A 12,370-nucleotide genomic window follows, 5' to 3' on the forward strand; every position below is an offset into this window, starting at 1 on the left:
CTTTGCATTTTGATCAGTAATTGTTTGACTGGAAACAAGGAACGCAGAGAAAATTAACTCGTTTTAAAAAAAACATGCGATAAATTGCTGAAATCCAATTAGAAACATACAGAATCTGGTTTAATATCACCGGCATATGTCGTGAAATTTGTTTTACGGCAGCCGTACAGTGCATTACATAGTAATGAAAACTATAAATTACAATATTTGTATAAAATATAAATTAAGTAGTGTAAAAAGAGAGGAGGAAATACTGAGTAAGTGTTTATGGATTCATTGTCCATTCAGAAATCTGACGTCGGAGGGGGAGAAGCTATTCCTGAAAATTTGAGTATGTGTCTTCAGGCTCCTGTACTTTCCCCACCGCCCCTTGATTGTAGCATTGAGAAGAGGGCGTGTCCTGGGTGGTGGGGGTCCTTAATGATGAAGCTTCCTTTTTGAGGCACTGCCTTTTGAAGATGTACTGGTTGGTGGGGAGGTTAGTGGGCATGATGGAGTTGGCTGAGTTTGCAACTTACTGTAGCTTTTCGTGTTTCTGTGTAGTGTCCCCTTCATACCAGATGGTGATGCAAGTAGTTAAAATGCTCTCCACCTTTATCTGTAGACACTTTCAAGAATCCTTGATGACATACCGATACTTCTCAAGCTTCTAAAGAAATATAGCCGCCGTCTTGTCTTCTGTGTAATTACATCAGTATGTTGGGCCGAGGATAGATTCAGGGATGTAGACACCCAGTAACTTGAAATTGCTTATCCTTTCCACTGCTCACACTTTGATGAGGACTGGTGTATACTCCCTGGACTTCCTCTTCCTGAATTCCACAGTCAATTCCTTAGTCTTGCTGACATTGAGCACAAGGTTGTTGTGACACCACTCAACCAGCTGATCTCAGTCCTGTACGCTGCCTTGCCAGCATCTGAAATTCTGTCAATAGTTGTGTCAGTGGCATATTTGCCTATAGGGAGAGTAGAACAGTGGACTAAGCACACATTGTTGAGGTGTTCCAGTATTGGTTGTCAGGGAGGAGATGTTATTTCTGATCTGCACCAATTGTGGTCTCCCAATGAATCTTTGACATTTGCTAATCCAGTGAGCTGTAGAGATCGAATCATTGACCATGCTCACATACAGAGTTTGATAGTAATTTAAACTGTAAGGGGCTTGAGGTATATGGAGAGGGAGTGGGAAATTAGTATTACAGCCAAGACTGGATTAGCTGTGTTACTGAATTGCAAAGCAGGCTTGGGGCCAACTGGCCTGCATCTGCACCTGTTTTATATGTTCTAAGTGTTAAATATACAGTGTTATTCCCTCACCCAGGAAACTGTATGGGTAAGAAAAGCTCCGATGAAGCCTTTATCCGAAGCTTTTGTCCCTAATGTGTGATGTTTATAATTTCACAGAGACCCTGTGCACAATATTAATTAAGTAAACAGAAGAATTTAGATCTTGAGAATGGTTCCAAATATTAATATACATTGGATATTCAAATTAGGAGATGATGTGTGTCCAACAAGCCTGCTTCATCATTTAATAAGATTGGTGGGTGATCAGATTCCAGCATTAATTCTGCATCCCACTCTGATCACAGTAACTTTTAACTTTTTTTTCTTTAATCAAAAGTGTACATACCTTTGGCTCAAAGTATTCAAAGACTATGCTTCTACCACTTTGTGACGATGATCTACTGCCGCAAGGAGGTCACATCTCAGGTTGGGGGATCAATACATTCATATTCTGTCTGGGTAACCTCCAACCTGATGAAACGAACATCAATTTCTCTTATTTCCAGTAATTTCTCCCCCTCCTCTTTCTTTCATTTTCAACTCTTTTTCTGGTTATTCTCTCAACCCTTCACTTCTTGGCTGCCTATCACCATCCTCTGGTTTCCCACCCCACCCCACCCCACCCCACGTCCCTTTCTCCCACCGTTCATTCTCCTCTCCTATCAGATTCCTTCTTCTGTGACCTTTTTCACCCATCACCTCCCAGCTTTCACTTCATCACCCCCTTCCCGGTCAGCTACCTAACTCCTCACCTGGCTTCACCTATCACCTTGTACTCCATCCCCTCCCCCCTTCTTATTCTGGCTTCTTTTCCCTTTCTTTCCAGCCCTGATGAAGGGTATTGGCCCGAAATGTCGACTCTTTATTCCTTTCCATAGATGCTGTTTGACCTGCTGATTTTCTCCAGCATTTTGTGTGGAAGATTTACAAAGACTCAAAACCCTCGTCTGTCTTCAACAGGTGATTTCTTCATTTTTAAACAGTAATTCCCATTCTAGATTTTCCCACAAAATCAAACATGCACTTCATGTCCATCATGTGAAAACCTATCAGATCTTAATGTCTCACTTTTCTATGTCCTAGTGGATGCAAATCTAACCTTTCCAGAAATTCATCATGAGAATACCTGCCTGTTCTATCTAGGTTTCGGTGTGGTATACCTTCTCTGACCTGCTTGTGGTGTACTTACATCTATCCTTCAATAATGAGACCAGCACTGTAAACAGTACTCCAGAATGCTCCATATAATGGAAGCATAACCTCTCCACTTTTGTGTTTGGTTTTCTTGCTTAATTATGTGCTGAATTTGCATATTAGCCTTTTTGCAAATCATGCACTCAAAAGACCCATATCTCTCTGCATCTGAGAGCTCTGCAATCTGTCACCATTTAGATTATATGTATTTATATTTCTCTTGCCACATTTCACATTCTCTCACAATGTATTTAGTTTGTTACATCTCTGCCCATCCACTAATCCAATGAAAATTATTTTGTAGCCTCCATGCCCTCCTATTTAGCACCAGCAAATTTAATAATGTTGGCTTTGGTGCCCTCATATAAAGTCTAACAATTTGAAGCCCATGTTGCACACCATCACATTTTGGCAAACAGAAAAGGGACTCTATTTCTGGTTCCTGTTCGCCAGATAATATTTTTTTATCCGGACCACTGGCCTTTACACCAGAGGTTTTTCCTTTGATCTTACTGAGCTGGAAATTCGTAAATTTTACCAACATGGGAACAGGTTATGTCATGATTTTCTCCTTAATGGAAGTAAAATACTTACAGTCCTATTCCTACATCTCAATGTCCCTTATGTCTTTATCCATTTTATTTTAACTCTTGTACTGGGGTAAAATTGTATTATATATTGACTGGATGGATTCTTAACAGCCGCATAGAATTAACTTTTTTTTTAGTATTGCACTGATAGATTGTGAGGCTCAATTAGGGGAGCTAAAGTAGTGAGAAATGGAACTCTAAGCACTTAAGGCATCTAGGAAATCTTTAAGATCACAAAATACAGTTAACAGCCATTGTCATGTTGTAGTTTGTAAGCACTTGCCATGTGCAATTTGGCTCCACATTTGCAAATTACTCAGAGCATTTGATAAATGCTTAATTGTCTTTAGCACACCTCAAAATATTGTGAGGTTGTGGAGGGGGATGTATCACTCTTCTGCTCTACAATGAAAGAAAAATATCTCTTATGAAAGTGTGATTTTCGTTTCCTCAACAGATGATTATATGGATTCTAATTTCAGCTGCAAATTCAACACCTTAATAATAATTTTGTGCTGTGTGTTCATGTTCATTGAAAGAGTTGATTGCATGAATAAATTTTGTGTTGAATCCTCTATTTTTAATTCCTCTAGCTCAGCCTTTAGGAACATAACAAGCAGCTTCCAAACTCCTCACCCCCAAAAGCTGAAATATTATGCACCAATAAGATGGTAACATTTTGAAAGGTAAAGATGACTTTTCACTCCGAGAATGAGCAGACTACACTGTAGGAAAAATCATTTTGAATTTATATTAATTCATGGGGATATGGATTTCATATTTTTAATGTGAACTTACTAATGACATGCTACCACCCATTTTCATTGTGAACCTCCAGCTGGAGAAGACTGGACAGTTTTATTTTTAAATTACTCCTCAACACATAGTATACTTCCATCGATGCAAAACAGTTTTGACTACGTGTCCACTTACTTCAATCAAGCTTATCCTAATTTTCAAAATTTCCAATCAAATAAGGTTTGAAATCTTATGTCTTGGTTTGTAGCTTCAAAACCTGACTTAAAAACTGCCCAGTCTAAATAACAGGGCTGAATTTTAATATAGAAATTGATCCCTGTTTTATTCCTATGGTTTATGTTTTGTTAAAGCTATGGTCTTTATAAAATGACAGTTATCTTTCTTATGTGCAGAATTCTACTAAACATTTACTTACTGCCTGTTTTGCTGCTGAAAATCCTCCATCTCTGGTGGTGTTCAGGGCTTCCTTCATCATGCTGGTAATTCACAACCGCCAGCCATGTAAATCCCAGGTGGAGACTCAGGAAAACCATCGCACTCGGATGTAGAAGGATTTTCATTGCTGTTTCTGTAACGGTTTTGTTTTACTAGTCATGGTTGTTAGCCCTGAAATGAACCCCCGAACTGGGAGGACCTGTGGGCCACTTTTAGTCAGGCCTCTACCCTTTGACCTGTTGGGCATTGGTGACCCGGCCAAAAGCCAAAGCATAAAACTAACTCCAGCCAACATAGCTCTCCAAATCATTGAGGCCCACAAGCCTCCAAACCACAATAAGGTCTTGGAGGACTAAACTTTTAAAGCAACTTCTAAATAAAATTATGTTATTCTATTTATGGATATTTGGCATAAACTCCAGTAAATTTAAATATTGAGGCACTTGGGCTGGTTTTTAAGTACAACTGAGTTATATCCATTTGATTGTTCTTAAATACAATTACTTTACTGTTTGCACCTGTGCTTTTAGCCTCAAAGGACCTGGGTGGAGATGGGGGAAATTACCTCTCTTTTAATATAGTCTTTAAACACTGCCTCTCACCAGACTTTGGTTATCTGCCTTAATACCTTATTTTATGTTGTTTAGGTATCAGTATTTTGATGAACCCCACATGACGAGAGAGAACACAATTTTCACCGTTGAATGTGTTCTAGAAAGGTAGTTGACATGCTGCATTGCCAAAGTTCCAGATTAACCTCTTTTTTTGAAGGAAGTTTTTTTTTGTCATTTAATTGAACTAAAATATTCAAATTATCTGTTCATCTAAAACTAAATGGTGACGAATAATACATATTGAACGTTTGTAATTTAATTTAGAAAGATGATTTCAATTTCCCAATCATAGTTGAGCAATGAATATTGAAATCAATTGTAATTCAACCTGAGTCATTTAAAAAAAATTTAACAGCATTTTTTTAGAAAGATAAAATTAATTCACAGGATAATTTATTTTAGCATTCTTGATTTTGTTTAAGTTCTTATCAAATCAAAGACTTGGATGAAATATAATTAAATTCACTGAATCTGGAAAAAGACATTGGGAAGAGTGAAGTCTTTAAACTTTAGAGATAATTATAGCAAATCTTGACAGTATTTCATTGGGGTGGAACAGCATTTGCAATGTAGTGAAGCAAGAAAATAATTTAATTGTTGATGTTATTTGATGCCCAGGTTTATGCTGTCTGCCTTGTGCCCATTGTGACTTAGTTTAGGGTTATTTTGGATGCAATTAAAATACCATCTTTTTACCTAACACTTGCATTAGAACACCTTGACTAATGGGTAAGTTTGTATAGAGTCAAAGAATACTTCAGACATCCCAGCATAAAAAGAAATGAAAGCAGGTTGTGGTCTTCGATTCAAAACACTGAGAATAAACTAGTCAAGTGTAGATTTTAATTTCTTACCTGGATAAGAACGATGAAGTTCCCTCAAACCTACATAATTGATGCCCAAAACATAAGCTAAAGCTAGAAGTAATTTTCATTGTTATTAAGCACAGGCAGATGTAAGCATAAAAAATGCTGCAGGACATCTGCTGGTACAGAATGTAATTGAAGATAAAACTGACACTCAATAAGCAGAGGCCCCCACTTTGAAATTCACTGGTCAAAACTGTATGAAGAGGATGTAGAAGCTTAGAAGAAGGGGAGAACAAGTAGAGCACCGACAGCAAAAGAAAATCATTAAAAGCATTAAATGTTTCACTTACCACAGAAATATTTCTATTACTGACAGCAGATGGTGAGAGGATGTTCAGTGTGTGAGCTTTATTCATACCCCTCATGTCCATACAATTTAATTCTTGAGAGATCGGATCAGCAAAATTCTGAATAAAACCAACTGCACATTCTAAAATTCATTCAAAATGTTAACAGACAATGCTTTTGTGTAAATGGAAAACTTTAATTTTCAGTGGGTTGTTCAAAACAAATCACTAAGTGCGGTTGAGAACAATATCAAAGTTATGATGTTCCAGCAGAACATAGTTGTAATATTCTGATCAAGTTAGCTATTTTAAACATGGTGAATGTGCCAAGTTTGCAAGCTGTTTCTTACAAATTTAAGATACATTTAAGCAACATCAATGTAGTTATTTATAACAGCATTTTTTTCCTATAAATTTTGAGGAAGGCATCCAGTTGTTCCTCAAATGTTAGCACACTCATTGCTTGTTTTAAGTAATTCACCATGTATTTTCATAGTTTATTATTTTCATTATTCATCTATTTTCATATTAATTTGTATTTCCTTACCACAAAAATGTCCATTCAACTGATTGATCTTAAGAATTGAGAAACTGGTACTGTGCAAAAGTCTAAGACACTCAAGATGTTTTATATATATTTTGTTTTAAATGTTTATTTTTGGTCTTCTGCGATAGTGTGTCAGTAGAAAAGAGTAAATTTTAGTTTTCTAAACATTCATTTTTCAAAATATTAAATGTTACAGAGAAAGTAACATATTAAGTAATAGAACTCTTGTCAAATCAAAACTTGATTACTTTGTTGGTATGTAGCCCAGTGCATGATTAAACAAAGATAACAAACAGGATGCTAATAATCAATGACATAATGAGTTGAATGAATTAAATTGATTAACTGAAACAGAAACAGGTGTAGAAAGAATCAAAGTGGACAAAGGACAACCAAACTAAAAAGTTGGGTATGGTAGATGTGGGTGTTTAACCTTGAAATGATCAATTCTTACACTATGGCAAGAGTGTACATAGCAACAAGGCACGAGGTGGTCATCCTGCATCAGCAAAGTCTCCCTCAAGCAGAAATTTTGCGGTAGTCAGGATTTTCAGGGTGTGCTATCTAAGCTCTCCTGAAGAAGCACAAAGAAACGGGCAAGGTTGAGAACCAGAAACACTGGTCAGCCACAGAGACTAAATACAGCAGACAAGAGATGCATAAAACTGACATCTCTTTTAAATCAGAAGAAGTCCAGCACTGCAATCACCTCTGAAGTCACAGAAACCGCCGGAACCGCTCTATAGTCTGGAGAAGTCTTGTCAGAAGTGGTCTTCATGGAAGAGTTGCTCCCCCTGTTCCTCCGAAGTGGAAACAATGCCAAGAGACTGGCCAAGCACAAAAACACAAGGACTGGGTTGCTGAACAATGGAAGCAAGTGCTCTGGACTGACGAGTCAAAATTTGAAATTTATCCAGTTTATCCAGAGAACAACTGGAGAGTGCCACGTGGAGGAGTGGCTGCAGCCAACAGTGAAGCATGCAGAAGTTCCCTGCAGGTCTGGGGTTGCATTTCTGTAAATGGAGTTGGTGATCTGGCCAGAATTAATGGAATCTTCAATGCTGAGAAGTGCAAGCAAGTTTTCATCCATCATGCAGTACCATCAGGGAGGTGTCTGATCTGTCCCAGCTTCATTCTGCAGCAGGGCAATGACCCGAAACACACAGCCAAGGTCATAAAGAAGTACTTTCACGAAAAGAAGAACAAGGAGTTCTGCAAGAGGTGGTATGGCCTCCACAGAGCCCTGGTCTCAATAACATTGAGTCTCTCTGTGATTACCTGGAGAGACAGAAGCAAGAAAGCCTGCATGAGAATTGTGGCAAGTTATCCAAGATGTTGGGAAAAAGCTTCCAGCCGATTTTCTCATAAAACTTCATAACAGTGTACCTAAGAGAATTGATGCAGTTTTAAAGGCAAGAGGTGGTTACACCAAATATTGATGTTTAGTTTTGTACTGTTTTCAGCTCTTCATAGTATTTTTTTAATAGAAACTTTTTATTATTTTGGAATGCATCTTCACTTTATATCTGTCTAAGACTTTTGCCCAGTACTGTACATGGTGTCTTTTATGCACTATGTACTCTTAAACATTGAGCATAAGTAGGTATTATGTTACCTTGTTTCCCAGTGTGTATTGTAAAGAAGCCAGACAACAACTTTCTGATACCTGCTTGTACCTCCCTCTGGACCATGATCTGACTAATACCAGGTTACCTTATCCTGGGATCTCATCATATTAGATTGCTTCCAACTTCATAATGCCCCAGCCCCACTTCCAGTTCTTTCTCTGGTACATCAATGAGTGTATTAGTGCTGTCTCTTGCACTTTCTTCTACAGAGCTCATCAAATCCATCAGTTTCAGCAATAGCTTCAACCTTGCCTTCAAATTCACCTGGATGATATCTGCCACTTGTCTACCTTTTCTGGATCTCTCTGTCTCCATCTCAGGATTAGAACTGTTACTGGCAACTTCAGTAAATACAGCAATTGCCACAGTGACCTCAACTGTTCCTTGTCCCACCCTGCCTCCTGTAAGCACGCCATCCCTTTTACTCAACTTCTCCATCTCTGCCACGTCTGTTCTCAAGGTGAGACCTTCTGCATTGGAGCTTCTGAAATTGCACTGTCCTTCCGGAAGCATGGCTTTCCTTCTGCGATACTTGATGATGCTCTGGGACTTATTTCCTCCAATTCCTACATTCCACACCCCAACCCCCAACCCAGCAGAACAACAGAAGGGTTCCTTTGGTCCTCGCCTTTCACCACCAGCCTTTCCATCTATGCATCCAGCACTCAGTCTCCAGTATTTCGAGTAGCTCCAATGCAATTTCACCACTAATTACACTTTCCCTGCAGTGTGACCCTATAATGGGAAGATCTTCCGTCTGGATTATAATAGATTAAATAATAGTTGAATCCAAACTTATAATATAACCTCGAGGTAAGGTTCACTTCATCTCTTCCAACCTGGTCTACTGCATTCAGTGCTCACATTGAGGCCTCTTCTGCAGTGGTGAAACCAAGTGTGGACTGGGTAACTGTTTTGCTGAGCATCTGTGTTCCACAATGGCCATCTCGAGTTTCCAGTTGCGTATAATCTTAACTCTTCTTTCCATTCCCTCACTGACCTGTTTGTGCTCAGCCTCTCCATTGCCATGGAGAGAACAAACACAAACTATAAGAACAACATTTTGTGTTCTGCTTTCAGAGCTTACAACCCCATAAAATAAATATTGAATTTCAAGTTATTCCATTGTTTTCTACAAAGGCACACTCACCTGTCCACACAGTTTTCTTCTCCTTTTGTTCCTTCTCCCCGCTGAGCACCAGCGTTGTTCCATCCCCTCATCATCCAGCTCCATCATCATCTACCAGTCTCTGTCCGCACCTCCCCACCCGGTTCCATCTGCCAACTTTGACCGTACCTTTCTTTGTACAGCTTCATACTGACAAGTTTTTCTGATCCCTTTGTCTCAACCTGAATTGCCCCTTTTGCCTCCACAGATGCTACTTGACCAGCTGATGTTTATTTTTAGCATTGTTTCATTTTAAACACCGGGCCTGAGTTTGACTTGACAATTGTAGACTCTTTAGTTCTATTGCACTTCACTTCTATACTTGTACATTTTTCTGTATAATTTTTGCTCCATTCTTGACTGCCATTTAGCCGTATCTTGCACTGCTGATGTTTGTATTTACCAAGCTGAGCCAAAGAACGTCAAGTGCAGAATTTAACTTAGTTACATTGTTTTATTATTTACCTCCTTTGGATGAACTTGGAAGATATAAACTACTACATTTATAATGTTGCCTAATCCTCAAAATGCTTCATGGGTTGTTAGCGTCAAATCAGCAAGGGCAGTCTCTCAACCCCACCAGTGTTGCCATGCTTCTGACGCCAACAACCCATTGGCCATAACTGTATGTCTTTGGAACATGACTGGAAATGGAATCACCCAGAGAAAACCTACATGATAACAGAGAGAACACAACAACCCATTGGCCATAACTGTATGTCTTTGGAACATGACTGGAAATGGAATCACCCAGAGAAAACCTACATGATAACAGAGAGAACACACAAACTCCAAATAGACCAGGAGTGGCCAACCTTTTACATGCCATGCACCAGTTTTTTCACTCACGAGTTCAGATGCACCATACAACTCTTGTACCCCCATTCAATTCTTGTAAAAATATGTTAATATAGAACTCGTGCGTGAAAAAATTGACGCATGAAATGTAAAAGGTTGGCCACCCCTGAAACAGACAGTGGTGAGAATTGAAACGTGATCTTACAGTTGGCGCTGTTGTAACATTACATTAACTGATACTGTGCTGTCCTGCTGTCCACCATGCAACCATACTTAAATTTCTTGAATAACATTCGAGTAGAGAATTGCTTAGGGTTGTGGAAAGGAGGGAGATGTTGTTGAGTTGTGAAGTAAATATCGAAATGTACTTTGCAAAGAGAACTGATTTTGGAATAGGAAGAAAAGCTGTGTTTTTATAGACTTCTGCTAAAATTTGTATAACGTTGCTGAATAACCAATGCATTGTAATTTAGGATGGAAGACTGCAGGAAGCTATTGATAATCTTCTATCATTGGAAAAGCAGACTCGAACAGTAAGTGCAAATTTTTTCACTTTGTGTGAAATTGGAACCCACTTAAACTAAGACATTTAGAGAAGTAAACTATGTTCATTCCAATATTGCTTCCCCAAAGTTGAACCATTCCAAAACATAACTGTGCCTAAATTGCTTGTTTCAGTATGAATCAAGAAAGTATGAAATAAATGGAGTACATTCTGCATCAATTTAACCAGAAAGTATTTGGAGGGATCACAGTATTGTCCACTAAAATAATTTAAGCACCATCCAAGGGTCCTACTTTGTAATCCTAGATTTGTTTGGCAAATGTTGCAGTGTTTTTCTCCATAAGTCTGTCCCTCAACCTCAAATGGCAAGCGAAGGTAAAGCATCTGTTCAGATTCTCATTGTTGGCATAATCTCATCTGAATCAGAAGACCATGGGGTTCAATCGTACTCCAAAGACTTGAATGCTACTCATATCATTAAATACAATTTGCTATGCACATTTAACTTGTGTTAGGTGTTAAGTGAATGGAATATGACTTTTGGTGCTAACACGCAGATGCATTATTAGCCAAGAGGTGTTTTTCAGGAAAATGTAAAAGATCCCAAGGCACCATTAGAAGAAGAAAAAATTGAGTCCATATGGTGCATTTACACTTCAGTCAACATCATTAAATCACCTTATTTGGCACCATCTATCTCACTGTGGTTTGTGAAACTTAAAAAAGTGAGCTACAGGAGTCATTATGTTTTGAAACATTTGATTATGGGTGTCTCTTTTTCTTAATCACTAGAAAATAGCAAAATTAAAATGTTTACAACTTTAATTTTATTAGTCGAAGAATCCAAGTTAGAGTTCCCTCTGCATCAACTATATAGAAGTTGATTTTTAAACTACCTTTTAGGGTATCTATCGTTTGCTCTGAAAATAAAAAAAAAACTCAGTTTGCAGATTTTGCAGTGATAGCAAATTTTCTCAATGTAATGAAGAGCTGTCAGGAGGGAGTTGTTTGGCCTCCTTCTCTTAGTTCTGCAGTTTCTTCAGAATGTTGTTGATTGAGTCATAAGAATTATACAGCATGGAGTTATACATGCCCGTGCTGACTTAAGACGTACATCTGAGCTAGTCCCATTTGCCTGCATTTGGCTTAATCCCCCTAAACCTTTTCTATTTATATACTTCAGCAAATACCTTTTAAATATTGTAATTGTACCTGCCTCTACAGCTTCCTATAGCTGAAAGTTCCATGTACCCACTGCCCTCTTAGTGGAAAAAGTCAGCCCTTACATGCCATTCAAATCTTCCCCTCTGACCTTAAATCTATGTCCTTTAGTTTTAGACTCGACTACCCTGGGGGCAGTACTTATTTATCCCTGTCATGACCTTGTATACCTTTATAAAGTCATGACTCTGCTTCTACACTCCGGGGCGGGGGGGGGGGGGCGGGCGGTGTGCGGGGAGGCTCTGCCAGTCCAATTCAGCCTCTCCATAACTCAAGCTCTCCTGTCCCAGTAACATCCTTGCGAATCTTTTCTGCACACAATACTACTGTTGTGATCTCACAAATGGCTTGTGCTTTTGAAACATGATGTCCCAATTCGCGTTAACCATGTTGTCACAGAATGTAGAGCAGTACTGCACAGTGTGGGCCGTTTGACCAACAATGTGTGTCAACCAATGTATGAATATC

The 12,370-nt window shown here is 38.7% G+C and overlaps 2 protein-coding genes across 4 annotated transcripts in view; one reads left to right on the forward strand and one right to left on the reverse strand.

The window, feature by feature from the left end:
* pitpnc1a (phosphatidylinositol transfer protein cytoplasmic 1a) overlaps positions 1-3,637 on the reverse strand; it is a 328,993-nt gene extending 325,356 nt beyond the window's left edge. The window contains exon 1 of the mRNA XM_063030617.1: positions 633-3,637. The gene's annotated coding sequence lies outside the window, so the exon portion shown is untranslated. The remainder of the gene's footprint in view (positions 1-632) is intronic.
* The window catches only part of psmd12 (proteasome 26S subunit, non-ATPase 12), a 39,137-nt gene that overhangs the window by 648 nt on the left and 26,119 nt on the right, over positions 1-12,370 (forward strand). Inside the window, exons 2-4 of one of the 3 annotated variants that reach the window (XM_063030614.1) lie at positions 3,665-3,757; positions 4,913-4,984; positions 10,650-10,709. In XM_063030614.1, coding sequence (XP_062886684.1) covers positions 4,970-4,984; positions 10,650-10,709 — 75 coding nt within the window. In that variant the 5' untranslated portion in view covers positions 3,665-3,757; positions 4,913-4,969. The remainder of the gene's footprint in view (positions 1-3,664; positions 3,758-4,912; positions 4,985-10,649; positions 10,710-12,370) is intronic. The other 2 variants (XM_063030616.1, XM_063030613.1) reach the window with 2 other exon arrangements.

Source organism: Mobula hypostoma, chromosome 22 (assembly GCF_963921235.1).
Source record: "Mobula hypostoma chromosome 22, sMobHyp1.1, whole genome shotgun sequence".
NCBI lineage: Eukaryota > Metazoa > Chordata > Chondrichthyes > Myliobatiformes > Myliobatidae > Mobula > Mobula hypostoma.